A 23,620-nucleotide genomic window follows, 5' to 3' on the forward strand; every position below is an offset into this window, starting at 1 on the left:
TGATAAAGCACAATGTTAAAAATAAGCACACACCTAAACTGAGGGATAAACAAAGTGGCTACATACATGGGAGAAGATTCTAGGGCAGAGTAACACCACCTAGATCATAGCCCCTGTATCTAGGAAGTTGGCAGCTACTACGTAAATGAGTTAGCCAAAAAATGAAAACTAAGCAACTTACCCATATCTCTTCCAACTAGACCCCAAAAGAGCTCACTATGAAGGTGGAACAGGGGATAGCATAAGCACACACAAAGATACAAGCCCAAAATAATAAAAATTCTCAATAGTTCTCATTTCAGTTATTCAAGAATCATTTCCTATATGTAATATCACTGCCTATTAGACATCTGTGTCAAGACATCTCAAATGCAAAGTGTCTAAAATTATCTTTTCACCTCAAATGCAATGTGTTTAAAATCTTTCCTGTTCTCTTCAACTACCAACCCTCCTGACTTGTTCCTCTTTCTGTGTTCCTTATTTGGTTAATGATACATCATCTACCATCTTACACTGATCTATAACTATGCAGTTATATTTTTCTGCAATATAGGATATTTTCCGCAATTCACCATTGTGCTTGTTATATCTGGCGTACTATTTCAGAATCCTAATTCTGATTTTATCATATAGTCTACTAGTTATGCCTCCCAGCTTCAATAAAGAAGTAAAGAGAAAGCACATTAAAATGAAGTACCTTCTGTGTGGAAGGTACTTAATTAGGAAATTTGCATGTAATTTTCACACAACAACCCTGTGAAATATTATCCCAGTTTTAGAGATATGAAAATCCCAATCTTTCCTAGAGATAGGAAACTAAAAGTCAAAGGAGTTAACTGACGTATCTAAGGTCAGAGAGCTGGTAAGTGATGAATCCAGGATTTGAACCAGGTCCATCTAAATCAGAAGCTCATGATAACTATTTATAAACAGAAAGCCAATTTCATCAACACGCCACAAGAAAAGGCCCTGCAAGCATGACTGAGAATTTTACCTCATATCAAGAGCCACTTAAATAAATATTTGGGTAGTCAAACAAAAATCATTTATCAATGTGGACACCCAAACCTCTATTTCACTATCTTGTCCATAGGATTTCAGCAACTTTATCAGATACACTGTTAAAATCCTGATTATTTGCGGCACCTGGGTGGCTCAGTCAGTTAAGTGCCTGCCTTCGGCTCAGGTCATGATCTCAGGGTCCTGGGATTGAGCCCTGCATCAGGCTTCCTACTCAGCAGGGAGCCTGCTTCTCCCTCTCCCTTTGCCCCTTTCCCCTGCCAATGCTCTCCCTCTCTCTCTCAAATAAATAAATAAAATCTTTAAAATCCTGATTATTCTTCTAAAAGTTTTATTAATAAAATGAGCCCACCTAGTATGACCTATTCTTAGTAAATTCATACTGAGTCCTGCTTCTTTTTCCCAGCGATTACTTGCCCTTCTTACTGATATTTAATCTCCAAATCTAGATGTGAGATGAGGACATATGAATAAAGAAGAGGCAATCAAGAATCCAGAAAGAAGACATTCCAAAAATGACACTAGCTTGGAAAAAAACATTTCCAAATGAAGCCATTCCAGTATTTCTTATATTTTGTGAGTTCATAAAAGTTTTATAACTTATAAACATATGGCTTCAGATTGTTCAAACTCCAGCAACAGCATAATTATTTTCTTAGAATTCTGCTCAGCAATAGTTAATAAGGTATAAAAATAAGTCTATTTTCTATTTGACTTCAGCTGCCTTAGGAAAGAAAGACAAGGGAAGTATTTAAGGGGGAAAAAGGTATTAAAGGAAAATTAAGTAAAGGAAAAGACAGTCCTTTTACCTAAGCTACCAGAAAAAATTGTTTTAAGTATATAAATGGTGAGAGAGAAATGAAATACTGTACTTTTATCTCCAGGTAAGATGGATCGGTAAAATCGGTCCTTCTTTTTCTTTTCCTCTGGGTTTGGAGGCAGAGGTTTGGAACCGTGGTTTAGGGTTCCAGCATCTTTGCTGCCAGCTCCAATCATAGTGCTGGTGTTTCTCATCGGAGGGGCTGGAGGTTTGTCTTGAATGTCTAGGCCGTTATTTGACATTGTCACCACCACCAGCAGCTACTGGAATCAGAGAGAAGAACATAACTCTTTTATTATTTTCATGCAAAAGGAAATACATGTTGAAAAATTTTAAAGAATCCAAATTATACAACCCATCCTCAAGGGCCCAGCTCAAACCTTTCCACCACATACCGTAACTACCGCCATCTTATTAATACTCAAAGATTTAATACCTACTCTGTGCCAAGCACTGCTGAAAATTCACAAGGTTCTTCTTTTTCTCTACCTAAGACATTGGAGAGCACAGAAAACCACCATGATGTAGTTTAAAAGGTAGAAATTTGGCCCAGCTAAACTAAGTAGTAATCCCAGTGTCACTACTAGCTTTAGAGAAATTCCTTAACTACTTGGGTTCCATTTATTCATTCATTAAATAAAACTGCTAACAGCATTCCACATAGTGACCCTTTCCCAACCTCTAATTTTGTAACCTTAGGAAAATCATGTTCCCTCTCTAGAATGGACTGTATCACTATATCAAGAGTCCATAAAGCTGCCAGTTTTGTTAATAGTTTTATTGGAACACAGCTATTCATTTACATATTGTCTATGGCATCTTTCACATCCCAATGGCAAAGTTGAGTAGTTGCAACAGAGACTATATGCCCACAAACCTAAAATATTTATCTGGTCCCTTACAGGAAAAGTTTGCTGACCTATAACATCTCTCCAGTATCTTCTTCCTCTAAAAATTGATCTTTTTCTAAATACATGATAGTCAATGCGGTAACCATCCTGTCATATACGGTGTTGAATTTACTGGCAATCTCCAATGTTTCTGGTAAAGAGAAGGAATAAAATCTTCAAAAAAGGGAAAAAATTCATATCACATGGTACCAATAGTTTTAATGAAGACAGATGTTATTACTTTAAATAAGTGTCCTTGACAATGGGCAGGCATGTACGTATACAGAATTAATAATATCTCTCATTATTCTTTCAGGTTACAACGGAAATTATATCTTTAGCCATGACTACTTAGAATATAAGCTCCTTTGAGTAAACACAATAGTGCTTTAGAGACTAACGTTTCTAATTAAAAAAAAAAAAATAAACCAATGTAATAATCACCAAGAGCTTTTTAGAAATATAGATGCCGTTTTGACTCCCATAAATTTTGACTTAGTGTAACTAGGTTATGGCCAAAATTCTGTAACATTAAAAATTAGTGATCCCAGTGCCAGCCAGATTTGAATACTACTGCTTTAGATGTCAATTATTTAAATGCTATGAACAAAATCTATTAATCTTTTTTACAATTTTCTAATAAATACAGGACTAAATGGTCCCCTGCATCCATTTTTCCCCTTCAATTCTTCCTCCACATGCCATCAGTGATGTAAAATGCAGCACTCCTCTACTTTAAAATCCATCACTGACATCCCAGAATAAAAGCTAAAGTTCCTTACCAACTAAGCCAACACACCTGGACACAGCCTACACTCAAACTATACCTTGGAAATCTCTGTTCTCTTGATTCGCCAAGTAGTCTCTTACCCCTCCTCCCAATCCCCCAGTGCTTTTTGTCAAGGATTTCTCCCTCTTCTGACTGATAAAAATCTTACTCATCTTTCAGGCCAAATTCAAACTTCACCTTTTGTGTAACTCATCCTAACCTACCTCTGCCAAACCAACTACTCCTTACTTCTCTTTCTGATCAAAAGAAATTAAGTAAGCAAGAAGAATCCTATTAAACTATACTAACTCTCTGGGTGGTGTGCTTTTTACCCATTTTTTCTGGTTTCACTTTGCAGGTTTGCCTTTGCTTTTCTTCCCAGCCCCAACTCAAGTCCCTCAGCTCCCACAAAGGGAATTTCCATGGGCTAAGTTCTCAAGTGTAACTTCCTACTCTGGACTGCAGGTTCCAAAATTATAGTCCCTACAGCCACCTGACAGACTAAGCAGGCCCTTCCTTGCCTCTTAGGTCCTTCAGCCCACAGCTTCATTGAATGTAGCTCCCCTTCAGGACTACAGCCCAAGATTGTGCCAAGAAAGGCTTCACCACCCTTTCTAATACAGGCTTTTCTTCATTTCTCAGTTCTTTCAATCATACTTGGAGAGTTCTCAGGGGTAGACCTCCACTTTCAAAATTATTCCAAATTATCAAAACCTAAAATCTGTTGTTGGAATACAATGCTTGAATCCTCTGTACCATATTCCAGCCTAGGTCATCCAGCCTATGCTTGAAAACTTCCATTTTTAGAGAATCTACAGTCTCAAAAGTCAGCCTGTTCTATCTTCGGTCACTTCATTTAGAGAGTTCTCACTTAATATTAAGTTCTATCTATTTCACACTGCACTGCAATTATTTGTTTATACATTTGCCTCCCCCCCAACACACACACACACACACACACCCTCCTCTGCCAGGCTTAGACTATGAACTCCTCAAGAACAAAGTTCAATCTTACTGATTTCTCAATCCCCAACACCAGGTCTGACACAGACTAATCAATAAAGATTTGTTGAACAAATGAATAAAGAACAAGTAAACAAATAAATGAACAAACACTACGTCTGTTAGTTCTAAATCCTATCTCATAGCTATTCAGAAAAGTCTATTGCTTCTTCCCCAGACTGAAATTTAGATACTTGAAATCATCCTTCAAAACCCCCCAAATCTATTTTCTCATGCTAAACATTGTCAGTATCTTCAACTATACTCACAGAACACAACTTTGTACCTTCCCAATCCTTCCTCTGAACTTACCTGGACTTGATGTTTCTATACTACTTTCCAGTTTCCCTGCAGCCCTCCAACCAGTCCCTTCCTGTGGTTTCTCCACAATTCTTTACTCTCTTTGTACTTCATAGATCCCCTCCTGGTCATTTTGTCCATCTACATTCAGCACAATAACTGGCACATTTTTAAAAACTATGCCATTGTAAACTTTTATAGGAAAACAAGTCCAAAAGATCAATCCTCAGAGGAGAAAGGAAAAACATACTCAACTCTTAAATAAGGAGACCAAACACATCTTAAATCTTCTCACAGTCTGTGCAGGTCAAAGATTTGGGAAGATGACAAGCCAATGCCTTCCGACAGGCTGCAGTATAAAGCTAGGCTCAAAGCCAACGTTTAGAACGATAGTTCAGATGGCACCCCTCTATCCATCCTAGACAACAAACTAATAAAACAGACAGAAGGAAAGACACACTGACCACATTTTACCAATGCTCCAGAGGCTCAGGGAGCCTAATAATTTATGAGCAACTAATTATACTGAAGTATTAATTATGAATCAACTGAATGGCTCTATCATAAATGCAGGATCACTGTGAAGTTTCAAAAAGGCCATCGGTAAGGCAATATAATAAAAAGATGACTGGATCTAAAATCAAGAGATCTGGATTTTTAGGTCCTGGCTCTGCTGTTTACTAGTTATGACTCCAATAAAAGTCCCTTCACCTATGAGCTGCAATTTGTTGTTTCCCACTCTATGGTCACTAGACAGATACTGGTCAAGAGCCAACCAAGGAGTGGAAGTGATTTATGTCCCCTTTGCTGTAAATAGCATAAAGATACACTGCTAGGGCAAAAAGAAGGAAAAGAAAACACTTTTCAAGTAGCCACTATGTATAAGGTACTTTACATACTGAATGAAACTGGACAGGGACTGAGGGAAGGAGTGTGTATACCAGCAGCTACTTCTTTCCACTTTATCACATCTGATGCCACAGCCACTAATATAAAAAGGGCCAAGATAAAGATTTTAAGATACACACCAAAGCCAGAAGCAACCTTTTAGAGGTCACCTAATAATCTGACCCTCTCATATAACGGGTAGGAATACTGAGGTCCAAAACACAAAAAGAAATTGCTTACGATCATACAGCAATTTAAAGGTGGGATTGGAACCCATATCTTCAGACTCTCTGCCAAAGAATTTTCCAAGTATACCTGAGGTAATTCTATCCCCTCTGTACCTTTTCTGACCTGAACTCTGCTACTCTTGATTTAGGTAAGTCAAATCTAGTCAATGGCAAAAATAGAATAATATAAACATGTTTGCCTGGACCTGATTGATATTTACTGTCTTCCATGAGTCTAAGTGCCAAAGAAGATAAATAAATTCTTGGTCCTCAAATCAGCCATGTGAAAGTTATGTACACCTTTTGCTATCATCGCAGGTTCTTCATTTAAGTACAATTCAAATCAATAAATTTTTACTGAGTACTTACATATAAGGTGCCATGGTAGAAATTAGGGACAAAGAGATAAATAAATGAATATGATCTAACTCTAGACATTCTCACAGCCTAGTAAGCAAGATACATAGGATCTAGAAAACCATAATGCCAGGCCAAGTGCTGTAGAGCAGTACAAGTGGTAAAATGTCAGAAGACACAAAAAAGGAAAGATGGTATTGAATTTAGGTGATCAGTGAGGCTTCATAGAAGAGGTGGTGTTAAAAGCAGGAGCTTAAAGAATAAATAAGTCAGACTAGTGGTCTTTGACTTGGACTATTAGAAGCCCCCTAGGAGCTTTTTAAAACACCAGCTGAAGTACATAGGGGGCAGTATACTAATATATGCAACTTACTTTGAAATGTATTTTTAAAAAACAAGATGGATTAATGGATGAACACAGGGATGTGATATAATATGCATGTCCATATATAATTTATAGTGGATGTGATAAAGCAAATATACGAAAATGTTAATGGTAGAAGAATCTAGGTGGTATATATACAGGTATTCACTATAAAATTCTTTCAACTTTGCTGTACTTTTGAAATTTCTCCTAATAAAAAGCTGGGGGAGGGGGGGAACACCATTGCTGCTGAGCTCTGATTTAATTGGTCTAAAATAGGTCCAGGCATTGGTTTAGTACCTAGACCAAAGAAAACAGACAATAAATAAATGGACAATTTTGATGGAGAATGATAACGGCAAATGCATCCTAGACCACAGGAATAGCATGTGTGAGGGTACAGTGTGGTAGAATGCAACACAAAAATGAAAAAGTAGGACACAGCGATCAGAGAGCCTTTTATGTTCTGTAACACATACAGCACTAGTCAGAAAAATGGTCCCTTCTAAGCAGTTCTAGATCCACGCAATGAATGTCTCATGTTAAAAATAGAAGATGACACTTGATTTAACAAGGCTGTGGAGAGATGACAATGAGAAAAGAGGTGTTGCCTGGAGGAGGGCATCAGCTGCCATCTGTCTGCACTGAGGGCTCTGTGATGATGCCTTGAGCTCACACAATGGGAGTTTTGGAGAGTCCTATAAACTGTCTAACAGAGTTACTCAAATTCTAAAAAAGTTTTCCCACAGAACCTCCTGGACTAACTATCTTCACAAATAGCATTTCAGCCATCATTTGGCATTGATAGTTTAATAACAACTAACATTAGAAAACACTTTGGAATTTACAGAAAACTTGGAAATCTACTTGGTTGGTATCATTTTTCTCATTCATGCATGCAAATATTTATTCATCACCTACTATATGCCAGGCTGTGCTAGGCGCTGGGGATAAAACAGTGAGCAAGTCAGAAGAAGCAAAATATCAGAGATACTGCCAGGCACCCAGAGCTAGCAGAGGCAGGGACCTGAAATAAAGTCTGTGTGACTACAGGACCACCTCCTTTTCTACTACACCACGTGTCACTGTTCACTCTAAAGGCAAAGGAATGGACTAGATAACCTTTAACAACCCCTCAGTCCATTATTTAAAATGAAGAAGGGAAAGGAAGGAGAAAAAAATAAAACCTATTCCACATATTAATCACATTTGTCAGTCAACAACTCAAAGCAGCTGAGACTGGCATGACCAACACTCCACCCAGAACTGGGGAGTATTGCATGCCCTTGACACCTGGTTATGAGAATCTGATCTTTAATTAAATTGTGCCAAGAGGTTTTCTTTGGCAGGAACCTGGAATGCTGCAGTCTTGAATTCGCTAAGGGATGTCCTTCTGACACGGCAAAGGCACTCCCGCTATGTAGCCTCCAACCACTTGCTCTGGTTCAGCAGCAAGAAAGCAACCACTGAGGTAGCAGGGAAGAAAACTGGAGGCTGTTTCTGGGTTGTTGGAAAAGCTACTTTAATTTCTGGCCCTGTTTCCTCATATAAAATACAAATAAGACTGTATATAGAGTTACGAGAAATTATTTTTTAGAAGATTTTATTTATTTGAGAGAGAGAAAGTAATGAGAGAGAGAGAACATGAGTGGGGGTAGGGAGAGGGAGAAGCAGACTCCCCACTGAGCAGGGAGCCAGACATGGGGCTGGATCCCAGGACCCCAGGATCATGACCTGAGCTAAAGGCAGACACTTATCTGACTGAGTCACCCAGGCACCCTGGGTTAAGAGAATTTAAAAGCATAAACATATATATACACACATATATATAAAAGCACCTAGCAAGCTGCCTGGCACAAAATAGATGTCCAATAAATATCTGTTCTTATCCCCCACTCATCTTTCCAGTTTCATCTCTACTATTCCTTAAACTTAGTCATTCCAGCTCAATATGCTTTCATGCCCCTGCCTTTGCCCACACTGTTCTCTCTGCCTAAGATGTCCCAACTTGTCTGCCAAACAAACTCCTACTCATTCTTCAATACCCAGTTTGATTCACTTTCTCTATGAAACCTTCACAGAAGCCCCCCTATTTCTATCTTTTCCCAAAAATTTAATAGCAGTTTATACATATTTCTATGCAACAGTGTCCATATTTCATATCAACCCCACCAGACCATGAACAAGTCAAGGGACGAAACTGAGTCTGATTAATCTCTACGTCTCCAAGTCCCACCCAGCACAGACCCAGCATACACTAGGTAACTAGCAAAGGTTCACTGACTAAGGCAGCCTGGTTTACAGAAAAAGACAAAAAAAAAAAAAGGAGCTAGAAGGATCCTGAAAAATCAGCCAGTTTCAAACCTTTATTTTATAGCTGGGAACCTGAAACCCACAGGAGTATGAAATTTACCTAAGATCAGTCAATGAAATAGTGAGGACATGATGAGACTCTGATTATTCTGATTCTCTTAAAAACACTCTTTCTACACTAATTATAATTTGAGACAGAATGAACAAAGGTCTGTACCTGGAATTAGAGAGTATGGGAGGCAGAGAAGTAAAATGGAAAAGGCAGAGAGATTTGGGGTCCAAGACTTAAGCTAGCCCTGTACCTTCACCCTCCTCTACCCTGCCCAATCACACCTACACATCTTCCTCACTTCTACCACCCTTGCAGATAGCCACTAGAGTTACTTGCAGAAACCAGTACCACAGCTCTTATAATCGTCTCCCCACCATATTGGGAAATTCCTGACCTGCAGCCCCAATTAAGCTATTCCCAACAATTAAGGGAAAAAATCAAATTTAAGCCATTAGACTTCCCAATGGATGCCCTGAACCAAGAAAATCATCACTAAAACCTGAGGCCCATACAATCTGAGAGCTGAAAGGAACCTATAAGGCCATCTGGTTCAACCACCCAAGAAACACTGGAATCTACTCAGCTGTCTCCTGGATGGACGACCTTCTAGTCAATCTGTGCCTGAATATATCCTGTGATTTTCCCACAGTGCCCCTACCCCATGCTGTCTCAAAGGAACATTTTCTATTGGAAGTGTTAAGAACCACAGCTTGAAAATGGACTGCTCTCTCTCCTCTAAAAGATACTCAGGACTAAGTCAATCAAGCTTCCAGTGTTCATTTACTTCAGTCATCCTCAGTCACCCAAAATCTTGTCCCCCAACCTTTTCTGTATGCCCTCTAACCTCATCAAATTCTTCACCCCCTTCCTGACTCTGGATCCCTTTCACTATTTCCTCTGGATCTTCCCATTTGTCATAAGCTAACTCCCCTTGCCTCCTTTTCTTAAAAGGAACCTGGCTATCACCTGAAGAAGAGATTTCTCCAGCAGCCCTCTCAACTGGAAGCTATTTTCTCTCTCATACTCAACCTATCAGTGCTGTCCTTAATTTTCAGGGCTATTTCCAAACCATTCCTTTCTTCTTCTTGTAAAAACCTCTTTCCTTTGCGTAGCCTCCAATGGTTGCTATCACACTTCCTTGCTGCCTAAGACCCACTTTCTGGTCACCTCACTCAAAGACTTTAGTTCCTAGATCAATCTCTTCTGTACCCTCCAGTTATCATTATAGGTGACCTCTATACCCTTCCAACAATGATGACCCTTCCAACACTCTGGCCATTTCAATTGCTGACCTCCAGTCCAAGTTGGCCAATACTCCCATGATCACACCCTGGACCTTATCACCAAAATGTGTATCAACTCCAGTATCTGGAATGAATCCTATATACTCCAACACAACCTCCTATCCATGCAGCTCACTTGCTCAAGAACTTCTACTACAATTCCTAGACTTCATTTTGAGCTCTAATCCACTATCCATTAGTACCTCCTGCCTTCACTTCTCTTTTTCCTTAACCATAGTCCATCAAAAAATCACTCAAACATCATAACCCATCAATCCTCTAAAACTCAACAACAAAAAACCAAACAACTCAATTCAAAAATGGCCAAAGGACTTGAATAGACATTTCTTCAAAGATGTATGAATGGCCAATAAGCACATGAAAAAATGTTCCATTAGGGAAATGCAAGTCAAAACTACAATGAGATAACACCTTGCACCATTACGATGGCTACTATCAAAAAAAGAGAAACCAAGAAGTGTTGGTGAGGATGTGGAGAAACTGGAACCCTGCACATTGTTGGTGGGAATGTAAGATGGTGCAGCCGCTGTGGGAAACAGTATAGCAGTTCCTCAAAAAATTAAAAATAGAATTACCATATGGTGCAGCAATTCCACTTCTGGATATATACACAAAAATATTGAAAACAGGGTCTCAAAGAGATATTTGCACACCCATGTCCATAACAGCATTATTCACAACAGCTAAAATGTGGAAGCAATACAAGTATTCATTGACAGATGAATAAATAAGCAAAATGTAGTATACACATACAATCAAATATTACTCAGAAAAGGACAGAAATTTTGTAATATGCTACAACATGGATGAACCTTGAGAACATTATGCTAAGACAAATACCATATGATTCCACTAATATGAGGTACTTAGAGTAGTCAAAATCATAAAGACAAAAAGTAAAATGGTGGCTGCCAGGGGATGGTGGCATGGGAGAATGGGGAGTTATTTAATAGGCACAGAGTTTCAGCTTTATAAGATGAAGAGTTATAAGATGAATGGTGCTGATGGTTGCATACTAATGTTAAAGTATTTAATGCCACTAACCCATACATTTAAATAGTTAAGATGATAAGTTTTATGTTATGCATATTTTACCACAATAAAAAAAAAAGTAAGGGGAATTAGAATTTACTATCCAATAGATACACTACAATGTGCTGAAAGTTCACAATGATATCACAGTTATATTACCACAGGAGCCTGTTAATGCTAGGGTAGAGGCCAATGAACTGAGACTTAAGATATTAATTACAAGCAATGGATAACTGATTCTCAGTAAAATTTGTAGGATGATAAGACAGTTTATAACAGGCTTTCACTGTACATGTATACTTTATTTTTTTAAAAGATTTTATTTATTTATTTGACAGAGAGAGAGAGAGCACAAGCAGGGGGAGGGGGAGAGGGAGAAGCAGGCTCCCCGCCAAGCAGGGAGCCCGACTCGACTCGGGGCTCGATCCCAGGACCCCAGGACAATGACCCGAGCCGAAGGCAGACGCTTAACAACTGAGCCACCCAGGCGCCCCTGTACATGTATACTTTAAACAAATCTGATTAATCTAAACAAATCTTATTTAAAAAAAAACAAAACACACAAACAAAACAATCAACCCCCTTGTCTTCTCTCCCTTTCCAAAATGTAACTGGCAAAATCCCAGCTTTGGGATAGTTGAACTCTAACTCTCTCCCAACTGTCTCTGTACTGAAGTAGCTGAATGTCCTAAAGAACATTACCTGATTGACTGCTTTCACTTGAAAATTATGAATACCTTTCTGCAAATGATTACCTTGCCTCAAATGGGCATTCAATTAGGCTTCCCATTCACGGCTTCCCCTTCGCTGATGAACTCGCCTGTGAGAAAACAGAAATCTTTGCTGAACTCCATCTTCCCACTCCCAAATCTATATGCCTCCCTGCACCTGCGCCACCCATTTACAATGAAGGAGGTGTTCCTACTCCCATCAAAAGCCATTCCCTCTTCTCCCTCACTTGCACTCCCTCTCACCTGGAATGATCTCTTTCAGCTACATTAATCAACCAACCAATCAATCAATCTCTCTCCCCCACTCTCTCTCCCTCTCTCTTTTAGATATATTCAGTCATTCAACATATATTTATTGAGCATCTACAATGTACCAGTACTAATCTAGCTGAATAAAACAAAGTCCCTGTGTTTGTGGATTTTATGGACTAGTAAGAGAAGCAAAGAGAAGCAAAGAAATAAGCAAATATACAATGTCAAGTCCATAATGAAAATTAAAGAGTAGTACATGTGACTATGGGGGGGGAGGGGAAGCCAGGGATGGGTGGTATATAAGACAAGATGATCAGGACAGGCTTCTCTGAGGAAGAGACACTTAAGACCTGAATGAAATGAGACAACTAACCATAGTAATATCTGGAAGCATTTTAAGCAGAGGGAGCAATAAGTACAAATATCCTAGATGAGAATATTCTTGGGCATGTAGAATAGCAAAAAGGACAGCAAGACAAAAGTTTAGTGAACAAGGAGAAACATGGTAGAAAACTAAAATTAGCCAGAGGTCAGATTATATAGGACTTTACATGCCACAATAAGTTTGGATTTTGTATCAAGCATGAGAAGACACTGAAGAATTTTGAGTAGTGATCTATGTTTTAAATAGACCACTCTGGCTGCAGAAAACAGACTGCAGGGGAGCAAAGGAAAAGTGAAGAGACCGTTAAGAAACTCGTACAATAATCCAGGTGGGAACTGACGGTGGTTTGACTGGGCTGCAGTAGGTATACAGTAGTACAGCCAGGTGGGAACTGACGGTGGTTTGACTGGGCTGCAGTAGGTATACAGTAGTACAGCCAGGTGGGAACTGACGGTGGTTTGACTGGGCTGCAGTAGGTATACAGTAGTACAGCAAAGGTAGACATTTTGAAGGTAGAGCCAAATGGCTTATTTAGAAATTGGATGTACAGTGTGAGGGAAAAGAAAATGAAGATGATCTCTAAATTTCTGGCCTGATCTGTGAATACTGAGTGAATATAAACATGCTATAGTGTCTCCTATTCAAAGACACACATACACCCCTCCCGTGACACCAATATCTTCCTCAAAACACATTTCTTTGTTTCCCTTCATAGCACGCTTCTCAGAAGAATTGTCTATTTACACTTTCTCCACTTCCTCCCCCTCTGTTCACCAAGTAACACCCTGTATTTCACCAAAAGTAGTCTTGTCAAGGTTACCAACCATCTCCATGTTGCCAAATCAAATGGTTACTATTCTGTCCTCACCTTCCTCAATCACTCTGCAGCATTCACCTGGCTTTCCTTCTATCTTTCTGTGTACTCCTATCTCCTTTGCAGACTCTTCCTAGCTATCCTTGACATGTCCAAGGTTAAAAACCTCCTTTCCTCATATGCTACAATCTTGTCTAGATGATCTCATCCATTCCTATAGCTTTACTTATTACCTATATGTTGATGATGCCCAAGTTTCTACCTTTAGCCCAAAAACTCTCTTTCAGACTAATCCATCTGTTAGACAATTCTGCCCGCATTTATTGTAAGTATCTAGACCTAAAACGAACAAATGAAACTCTTGATTTTCACAGCAACTATCATGAATTATATTTGCTTATTTATTATACATCTCCAGCAATAAACAGTAAGCTTCACAATGACACAACTAAGTCTTTTGAGTTTACCAGTGTATACCTAGCAACGAAACAGGGCTCAGCAACAGTAGACACCAAGATTTACTAGACCCTGTCTCTAGCCTCAAAACAGTCACATACTAATGGGATAGGCAGATTCATAAACCACAATGACGGTATGACATGGTACGTGCCACTGTGAATGGTGAGAGGAAGAACACGAGTGTTTCATGAATCCCAAAGAGGGGCCCTTAATAGCCTAGGAGTCAAGGAAAACTTTCTTAAGAAGATAATTTAAGAGGTTTTTTTTTTTTTGTAAGAATAGCTATTAAGTGCCTACTAAATATATTTTTATATAATTATTTTTAAGCTTTATAATAACTCTTCCAAGTAGTTGTAAATACATTCCATTTTATATATGAAGTTTAGAAAGATTAAAAACCAAGCAGCTAGTAGGTGGTGGAACCAAAATTTGAACTGAGGTCAGTATGCTTTTAAATCCCTCCCCCTTGCTCCTTTTCTTCTTCTTTTTTTTTTCTTTGCTATATCACAAGGTACCACCAAAAATAATATCTGTTATACTTGCCACCTACTATTTGTTTGACCTAAAAGAAATCACTATACCTCTTGAACTCAGTTTTTAGCATGGGGTTCAATTACCAGTCTCTAAATCATCCTTGTTCTAACTCCCTCCTTTTCCTTTGTTATTAAGGATTGAGGCTCGTTTTAAATTGATCAGTGAGCAACCCTAGGCATTTTTTTTTTTAATTATTAAATATATTTTTTAAATTTTTTTAAAATTTTATTTATTTGACAGAGAGAGACATAGCGAGAGAGGGAACACAAGCAAGGGGAGTGGGAGAGGGAGAAGCAGGCTTCCTGCTTAGCAGGGAGTCCAATGCAGGGCTCGATCCCAGGACCCTGGGATCATGACCTGAGCCTAAGGCAGATGCTTAATGACTGAGCCACCCAGGCGCCCCTAATTTTATTTATTTGAGAGAGACAGAGAGCAAGAGCAAGGAGGAGAGGCAAAGGGAGAAGGAGACTCCCCACTGAGCAGGGAGTCCCATGCAGGCTCGGTTGGATCCCAGGACCCTGGGATCATGACCTGAACCCAAGGCAGCCACTTAACCAACTGAGCCACCCAGGCGCCCCCTAGGCATTTCTTTTACGCTAAAGCATCTGAGCATTTTTCACAGCTGCAAATGTATTCAGGAACAACCACAGTAACATCTGTAGAGCACTTCACAGTTTACAAATTAGTTTCACACATTCATTATTTCATTTGATCTTCATCAACCCTATGAGGTGTTAAATCCCTATTTTACAGAGGCCAATGGAAGTGAAATGCCTAGCCTAGCACCATCTGGACTCTACAGCCTACCAGAAATTGAATTTAAGAAAATAAAGGGGAGTGGAAAAGGACGAAGAGAGTAAATGACTTATAGAGGAAGCTCACCCAAGCGGCCTAGAGCCAGGAGAAATTAACAGGGACCAAGTCAGTTTCCCTTCCAAGGTAATGAGTGTTTGGCCATGGCACAGTGACCTACCACATGGAACTGCTCTTTTTTCATCTCAGTAATACCTTGAGTCCAGCCCCACAGACAGATGAAAAATATAAGAAAACTCTCTGTACACTATATGCATACACAGGGTCAGAAGAGAACATGGCGTAAGAGAACAGATCCCACCTTTAGAGAAGACTTGAATTTAGGTCCCAGCTCTGCCACTGACTTGCTGATTAAAAAGTTTCCTCCTTCTGTGTTATCACAGCCCCTTGTGCTTCTATCACATATACTTAACATATAAGGTTACAGATGCCCATACTCCTTGACTTGCAATGGAAGGTAGCAACTGAGTCCAATTTCCATCTTTGTATCCTCAGCACCTGGCACCATAACTAACATAGAACAGGTGATCCAGAGAATGTGTGATGATGGATGTCATATTCAATGCTTTTTGTATACATGTGCATTCCACATAACAGTCTAGAAAGTGAGTGCCAGGAAAACAGCAATTTGTCTTCTTATCTCTGCTTCTCCTCTCACTCTCCCACTTTGAGGACACTGCTCAAGAAAAGTTAGTTGAGTAGAAACAAACCCATCCAAAAAGCCAGGCTTCGGAGGGAAAGAAATTAATCTATACGGTCCTCTTTCCTAGACTGTAGTCTTTCCCACCACACCTACCTCTACTCCCAAATAACCCCTATCTTGCCCATCCACCCTCTTCTTCAAAAGATCCCTCCACCTTCTCTCCCTCTACCCCATCCCTACTATCCCCTCTTCTTCCATAGGCTCACAAGTCACCTCTTTTCCTCCAGGTAAGCAACACTTCAAAGCTGCCATAGAGTTTTTGTTCCTATCACTTGTCTCACAAAAGACAGTCTGGGCCTCTGCCCAGCTTACTCTTCTCTCACTCTAGTCTTCAAGCTCTCCACTTCTCATTTTGCTTACTCCTTACTGTCCTCCACTGCCTCCTCCCCTCTGCGAAGGAAGTGGGGGTCAAATCCTGGAAGAAAGATTGCTTATTGACAGGCCCAAAGCAAGACACAGAGGAAGTAAGGAAAGAGACTGGCACTTGGGGAAGACAGAATTTGTAGATGAAAGCTCAAAGTAAGGGAGTTAGGTAGGAAACACAGCGTTTGGACCTCACAAACACCACAACAAAGGTCCCTACAAACCTATTAATAATGAGAAAGCTTAACCAACAATTCTATTTCCTGTATTTCTTTTTTAAGATTTTATTTTTAAGTAATCTCTACACCTAACACAGGGCTCAAACTTACAACCCCAAGATCACGAGTCCCATGCTCCACCGACTGAGCCAGCCAGGCGCCCCTTAACCAACAATTCTAAAAGGAAAAGAGAAGAAAGCCTAACCAAGAGGAGAAGGACCCAAGAGAGGGAAGGAAAAACTAACTATGGAGGGAAAAGGATAAGAAAGGGAAGTATGAGGAGAGCAGGAAGAAGGAAGAAAGTGGAGGGTGGGAGAAAAGATGGGTAAGGGAAAAGGAAAAATGATCAGGAGTAAGAAGTAGAAAAATGGGGAGAAGAAGACAAAGAGGGGAATCACAGAAAAACTCTGGGGAGGAAGGAGATCAAAATAACCAAGGTAGGTTAGTATAAGGCCTAACATGTGTTTCTTGGTCCCAGATGATCAAGAAGGAAAGAATTATAGTGAGTAAGACATTACACAGCCCCCAAGGTCTGTCATTAACTAGGCTGAGTAAGGAGGGGGCTCCAGAGAAGATAGCCTAGTTTAAAGCAGCTTTACACCCAAGTATCAAATCATTGGCCAGTTCAGAGAAAAATCATTAACATGCCTTGACCTGTTTCTTTCCAACCCCAACTCCCTACACTCAACACCAAAATAATCAGCATTTTCAACCTCTGCCTTGTCCATTAAGTGTCTGGGTCCTCAGCAGACCAGCAAGATGCCATCCAAAAGGCTGCTGGAGGACAGGATACAAAGGTCTGCTTCTCAAGTTCCCCTGTCTCCTACATTATTGAGGGGAACATCTCTGCAGCCCATTCTAGGGCTTTAACCAGCTCACCTTTCCAAAAGGCCGTTTGATAGTCTGGGGAAGCCAGAGTTACAAACAGAATGTCAAGCTCCTCGATGCACAGATAAGGAAACTGAGGCCCACAGAGGCTGCCTGAACGGCACCAGCTTCCTTAGGTCTCCTATCTCCTGGTTTACTCCACCTCTTAACAGGTCACTTATAATATAATGCCCCTCCCCAGCACCCAAGAGAAAACCCCCCATGGTCCCAGCAGGCCGGCAGCTAAGCCAAGGCAGAGGAAAGCATCACCCTAACCCCCAAGCAAAAGGGTGTTAGCAAATGAGAAGGGCTCCTGAGACACAGCAGTTCCCCCAAAAACCAGCTTCTCCTTCACAACCTTCCCTAGCCAGAGCTCTGATTCCAGGTGCTGGCCTAGCCCTAGGCCGGCTCATCTGAGGGCTCAGCCCCTTCTCTCACTTAGGGTCTCTTTAAGGAAAGACCCTAAATCCACCGGACAGCGCGGCACCACTCCCCGGAAGCCGGCGGAGACCCCTCCCCCTCCCCAGCAGCGCCCAACTGGGCGCGCCCCAGGGTGGGCCCAGTATTACCTGGTGGGGGGAGCTGGCCCCGGCATCTCTGGCGACTGTTTTTGTCGCAGAGCCGCACCTCTCTCGCCCAGCCAGCCGCACAACGCCCCGGCTCCACCCGCGCCGCTCTACTCAGCTGGGGCCGAGCTCCCAGCAGCTCAGCCGCCCCAGCTCCCGCTCCCGGTGCAGCACGCTCCCGCCCTCGCAGGGCGCAGCAAAGGCGCAGCTTCGGGGTTGGCGAAGCAGAAGGGGCGGGGGAAGAAGGGAGGGAAGGAGGCGGGAGGAAACCGCGCTTCTCCTTTCCCCGAAGCTCTGAGGGCGGGGAGACTACTACCTTCGCACCCTCTCAGCTATTCTCCCCCACCTAGTCTCCAGCAGGAGGTAATTTCTCACTGGGGCCAGGCATTCCAGGGCCTGTCAGAGTCCTCGGTGAGCCCCAGAGTCAAGGAAGAGAACCAGACCCCCTCTGTGCCTTAGTTTCTGCAGCTGTCTGGACTCCAGGGCAACTCAGGTCAAACCCAGGATTTTATCAGTTTAGCCTTCAGGTAAAAAGATGCACCCACCCCTCCACCCCACCAACAAAGGTGTCTAACGTCCTAGGGAAAACTCTAGGTGGGCACTTATAGCTGCTTCTAAGCAAAGAACGCCCAGCAGCAGCTACCATTTAAGTGCTATTGTGTCCCAGGTGTTTTACGAAATGTTATGATATCTCTCTCACCACAACCTTATGAAGTAGGCTCTCTACCAAATCACATGTCAAAACTGAGGTCCAGGAAGAATGTGGTTTCATACAATAAGTATTTCTTAAGCACATACTGTGAATCAGGCATTATAATGAGCCCAGAGCTGAACAACACATTACAGGACATTCACCAACCCTGGCCCAGACCCCCTAAATCCCACTAGTGCCCCCTCAATAATTTAACAACAACAACAAAAAATCCCACCTTCATACATATCCAAATGCTCCCTAAGAAATAATATTGTCCCACCAACTTCCCCTCTACACCCTGCTCTTGAGACATATGGCAGGAGTCAGATTATGCAAGGTCTCTTCCAGGTCAGAGCTAGGAGTTTGGGTTTTGTTTTAAGTTTTAACAATCGAAAGGCTTTGGAAGATTTTAAGCAGAATGACAAGATCTAATTTACATCTTAACAGGATCACTAACTGCTGAATGGAGAATAAAGGGGAGAATGGTGGAAAACAAGAAAACAAGTTAGTAGATTCTTACAGAACTCCAGGCAAGAGAAGATGGTAATGATTTAGACTAATATATTGGAAGATGAGCCAAAACAAAACAAGCATATTCTAAAGATACAGCTCAAAAGCAGCAGCAGCAGAACTTGGTGAAAGACAGAATGTAATGGGTGAACGAGGGCAGTAACTTTCCCAAGACCACACAGCTGGAAAATGGCCAAGTTGTCCCAACTTTGATCTGACTCCTAAAGTTATGCTGTTTCTCTCTGCCATGTTAGTCATCTGCCATACTCCTGTCCCTGCTGCCAGCAAAGAGCAGGTAACCAGCATTATGCCTGATCAATGATTTAAGTGTGCTAGAGGGAAATTTTATGGTGTTTATCCATTTCTCCATTTCTCCTGCCGGATGTCTCCACCTCCATTCAATGTGCCCAAATCATTTAATTGTAGAAGGATGTAAGGGAAGAACTCCAATGAGGACAGAAAGAACTCTTCTGTTAAGTATCTTTCATCTTTCCCAGACCCTGAGTACCCATGCTAGTCCAATTACAAGAAGTCCCAAATTTGGTGGAGGAGACAGGGAATTTCTTAAAGACATCCACATTATAGAGAGAATTGGTCAATAACACAGAGTAGGGGACCTGCTGCACTATTAGAACTCAGCTTCAAAGTAGTTTTAGGATGTTCTTTTGACCCTACACCCTTCTCTCAACTTATACAGAATGGATGAAAGGCAGAAACAGTCCTCTGCCTTGGACATAGTTTTTCAAAGTAACCATCAATAATCATAGCATCTGATCTTACCCAACTTTCCACCTCATCCAGCATCCCCCCCTCTTACAGATGGTTTTCCACATTCTGCTGAAATACATGTAGGAACAGAGAGCTCCCTTGGAAATAGACAATGCTTCCTAACATTCAGCCAGGTGCTTCTCTGTAAACTTCCAATTCTGCCTCCTGGAGCACTCAGAAAGCATCCTTCAAGGCAAATATTAAAGGCTTTCGGGTACGTCTTATGGTAATCTATCAAGCCCCTGCACTTTTTCTCTTCTCCAGGATAGATACTCCCAGTTCTATTAATCACCTGGTCATTCAATAACTACTGAAGCACCTTGTATAACCCACCAGGGATGGACACATCAATGAACAGGACCACACCTTCAAGGAGTTTACAGTTTTAGTATGATGGTTTTCAACTCTCCCTTTGTATCAAAATACCTGGGAAATGTTAAAAATATATACTGAAGTCCTAGCACAGATTTTGACTCAGTTGGTCTGAAATGTGGCATAGGCAATATATCTTTATGGATATAACTATAGCTATATGGATATCCATCCATACAGAGGACTAACATTACCTGATTTCAAGCTACAGTGATCAAGGCAGTATGGTATTGGCAAAAGGATAGACAAATAGATCATTGAAACAGAACAGAGAGTCTGAAATAGACCTATACAAATACAGTCAACTGATCTCCAACAAAGAGCAAAGTAAATTTAATGAAGAAAGAGTAGTCTTTTCAATAAACGGTGCTACAATAACAAGACATGCAAAAAAAATTGGTCTGGACACAGACTTTTCACTTTACACAAAAATTAACTCAAGATGTATCACAGACATAAATGTAAACTGAAAAACTATAAAATGTATATAAGATAACATAGGAGATCTAGATGACCTTAGTTAGGTTATGACTTTTTAGATACAACAGCAAAATCACGATCCATAGAAGAACAAGTTGGTAAATTGAACTTCATTAAAATGTAGAACTTCTGTTCTGCAAAAGATACTATTAAGAGAATGAAAAGACAAGTCATAGACTTGAGAAAATGTTGGCAAAATACATATCTGATAAAGAACTTGTATCCAAACAACAGATGTTGGCAAGGATGCAGAGAAAGGGGAACCCTCTTACACTGCTGGTGGGAATGCAAGCTGGTGCAGCCACTCTGGAAAACAGTATGGAGGTTCCTCAAAAAGTTAAAAATAGAACTACCCTATGACAGAAATTGTACTACTAGGTATTTACCCAAAGGATACAAAAATACAGATTCGAAGGGATACATGCACCTTTATAGCAGCATTATCAACAATAGCCAAACTACGGAAAGAGCCCAAATGTCCATCAACTGACGAATGGGTAAAGAAGATGTGGTGTGTATATATGTGTATGTGTGTGTATTTGCATATGTATATGTGTGTATATGTATATGTATATATACACACACACACACATACACGATGGACTATTCCTCAGCCACCAAAAAGATTGAAATCTTGCCATTTGCAATGAGGTGGATGGAGCCACAGTGTATTATGCTAAGCAAAATAAGTCAGAGAAAGACAAATACCATATGATTTCACTCATATGTGGAATTTAAGAAACAAAACAGATGAACATATGAGAAGGAAAAAAAGAGAGACAGGGAAGCAAACCATAAAAGACTCTTAACTATAGAGAACAACCTGAGGGTTGACAGAGGGAGGTGGGTAGGGGATGGGCCAAATGGGTGATGGGTATTAAGGAGGGCACTTGTTATGATGAGCACTGAGTGTTATTTGTAAGTGATGAATCACTAAATTCTACTTCTGAAACCAATATTACACAATGTGTTAACTAACCAGAATTTAAATAAAAATTTGAAGCAAACAAACAAAAAAAGAACTTGTATCCAAAATGTACAAAGAACTCTTAAATCTCAACAGCAAGAAAACAAACAACTCAATCAAAAAATGGACAAAAGATCTGAAAGACATCAAACCAAAAAAGATATGGAGAATATGAAGAGATAATCAATATCATATGTCATTAGGGATAATAATGAAGTACAACTACATACCTATTAGAATGGCTAAAATCCAAAATACTGATAACACCAAATGTGGGTGAGTATATGCAGCAGAATTCTCATTCACTGCTGATGGGAATGCTAAACGGTACAGCCACTTTGGGAGACAGTTTGGCAGTTTCTTATAAAGCTAAATATAGGTTTAATATAATCCAGCAATTGCACTCCTAGGTATTTATTCAAGTGCATTGAAAATTTATGTCCACACAAAATCCTACCCACAAATATTTATTGCAGCCTTATTTATAATTGCCAAAATATGTAAGCAACCAAGATATCTTTCAATAGATGAATGAGTAAACAAACATCCATACAATGGTGTGCTATTCAGCAATAAAAAGAAATGATACTTTTCCACTTAGGGTTTTTCTGTGTCTTTTGTGGTTTGATAGTTCAAGTAAAGAGCTAGTCTGAAAAGTATGATATTCTGGAAAATGCAAAACTATAGAAGCAGCAAAAATATCTGTGGTTGTGAGGAGTTCAGAAGTGGGGTAGAGTAAGGATGAAGAGGTGGAACATAGGGCATTTTAAGGCAGTGAAACTATTCTATATGATACTATATGGTGGATATATAACGTTATGTATGTCAAAACCCACAGAACTGTACAACACAAAGAGTGAACCCTAATATAAACTATGGACTTCAGTTAGTAATAATGTGTCAATATTGGTTCATCAATTGTACCACACTAATGTAGGATGTTGGTAATTGACAAAGTGCAAGGGGGAGTGGTAGAGAGAGAGTATATGGGAGCTCTTTGGACTTTCTGGTCAATTTTTCTCTAAGCCTAAAACTGCTCTAAAAATAAAATGTATTAAAATAAAAGAAAAAATAAAAGTATCGAGCAAAACAAAGGACATACAAGATAAAGTTCATTTTATTTTTTACTAGATTCATTAGACATAAAATTATTCTGTCAAATTGCTATAAAAGTTTCTAAACGCTTTCAATTTTTATGCTTACTTCATTGTAGATTGAGAACAGTTCAGAATCTACTTTGAGTAGTGGTGATCTAGGGCACCTTCCACTAAACATAGTCCTGTTTGCCATGACCCTCTTACTACCTGGTACCCTATGGGGAACATGACACTCTTAAGTGCAGTCTGTCCCCTTCAGAACATAGTTGAACTATTATCTCCTCTAACTCTACTTACTTCCAGTAATTTAGTCTGAAGTTGCATTAGTTTTTAGCCACTGCAATGTCTTTGGCTGACATTGAGCTTAGGCAGCCAAAACCACCATTTTTTGTAAGAATAGCATCATGCTAGTTCTCCTCCAGCCTGCCCATATGTTGCCATTTCTTTGAGACTTAAAATGTAGAACTCCTCTGTCATCCTTAAATTTCATCTTGTTGGCTTCAACCCATCTTTGCAAGCTCTCTTGCTTGCTCTCTCTCTGCCATCTAGCATTGTACTTTTCCCTTCCAGTCTTTATCACCTGCAAATCCAATAAATATGCTATCTCTTCAAACATTTATCAAACATCTACCATGTACCCTCGCCCACATTAGGCCTCAGGGATTAAAGACAACCTAGAAATGGTCTAT

At 40.2% G+C, this 23,620-nt stretch overlaps 1 protein-coding gene across 6 annotated transcripts in view; it reads right to left on the minus strand.

Moving 5' to 3' along the window:
- Positions 1 to 23,620, minus strand: part of PAK1 (p21 (RAC1) activated kinase 1) — a 145,563-nt gene that overhangs the window by 65,216 nt on the left and 56,727 nt on the right. Inside the window, exons 1-3 of one of the 6 annotated variants that reach the window (XM_036073005.2) lie at positions 18,047 to 18,239; positions 12,094 to 12,158; positions 1,893 to 2,103 (exon numbers count right to left, since the gene is read on the minus strand). In XM_036073005.2, the coding sequence (XP_035928898.1) occupies positions 1,893 to 2,082 (190 nt within the window). In that variant the 5' untranslated portion in view covers positions 2,083 to 2,103; positions 12,094 to 12,158; positions 18,047 to 18,239. Of the gene's footprint in view, positions 1 to 1,892; positions 2,104 to 12,040; positions 12,159 to 18,046; positions 18,240 to 23,620 lie in introns of those variants that run through there. The other 5 variants (XM_036073004.2, XM_036073006.2, XM_036073003.2 and 2 more) reach the window with 5 other exon arrangements.

This window comes from Halichoerus grypus, chromosome 11, assembly GCF_964656455.1.
Source record: "Halichoerus grypus chromosome 11, mHalGry1.hap1.1, whole genome shotgun sequence".
In the NCBI taxonomy this organism is placed as follows: domain Eukaryota; kingdom Metazoa; phylum Chordata; class Mammalia; order Carnivora; family Phocidae; genus Halichoerus; species Halichoerus grypus.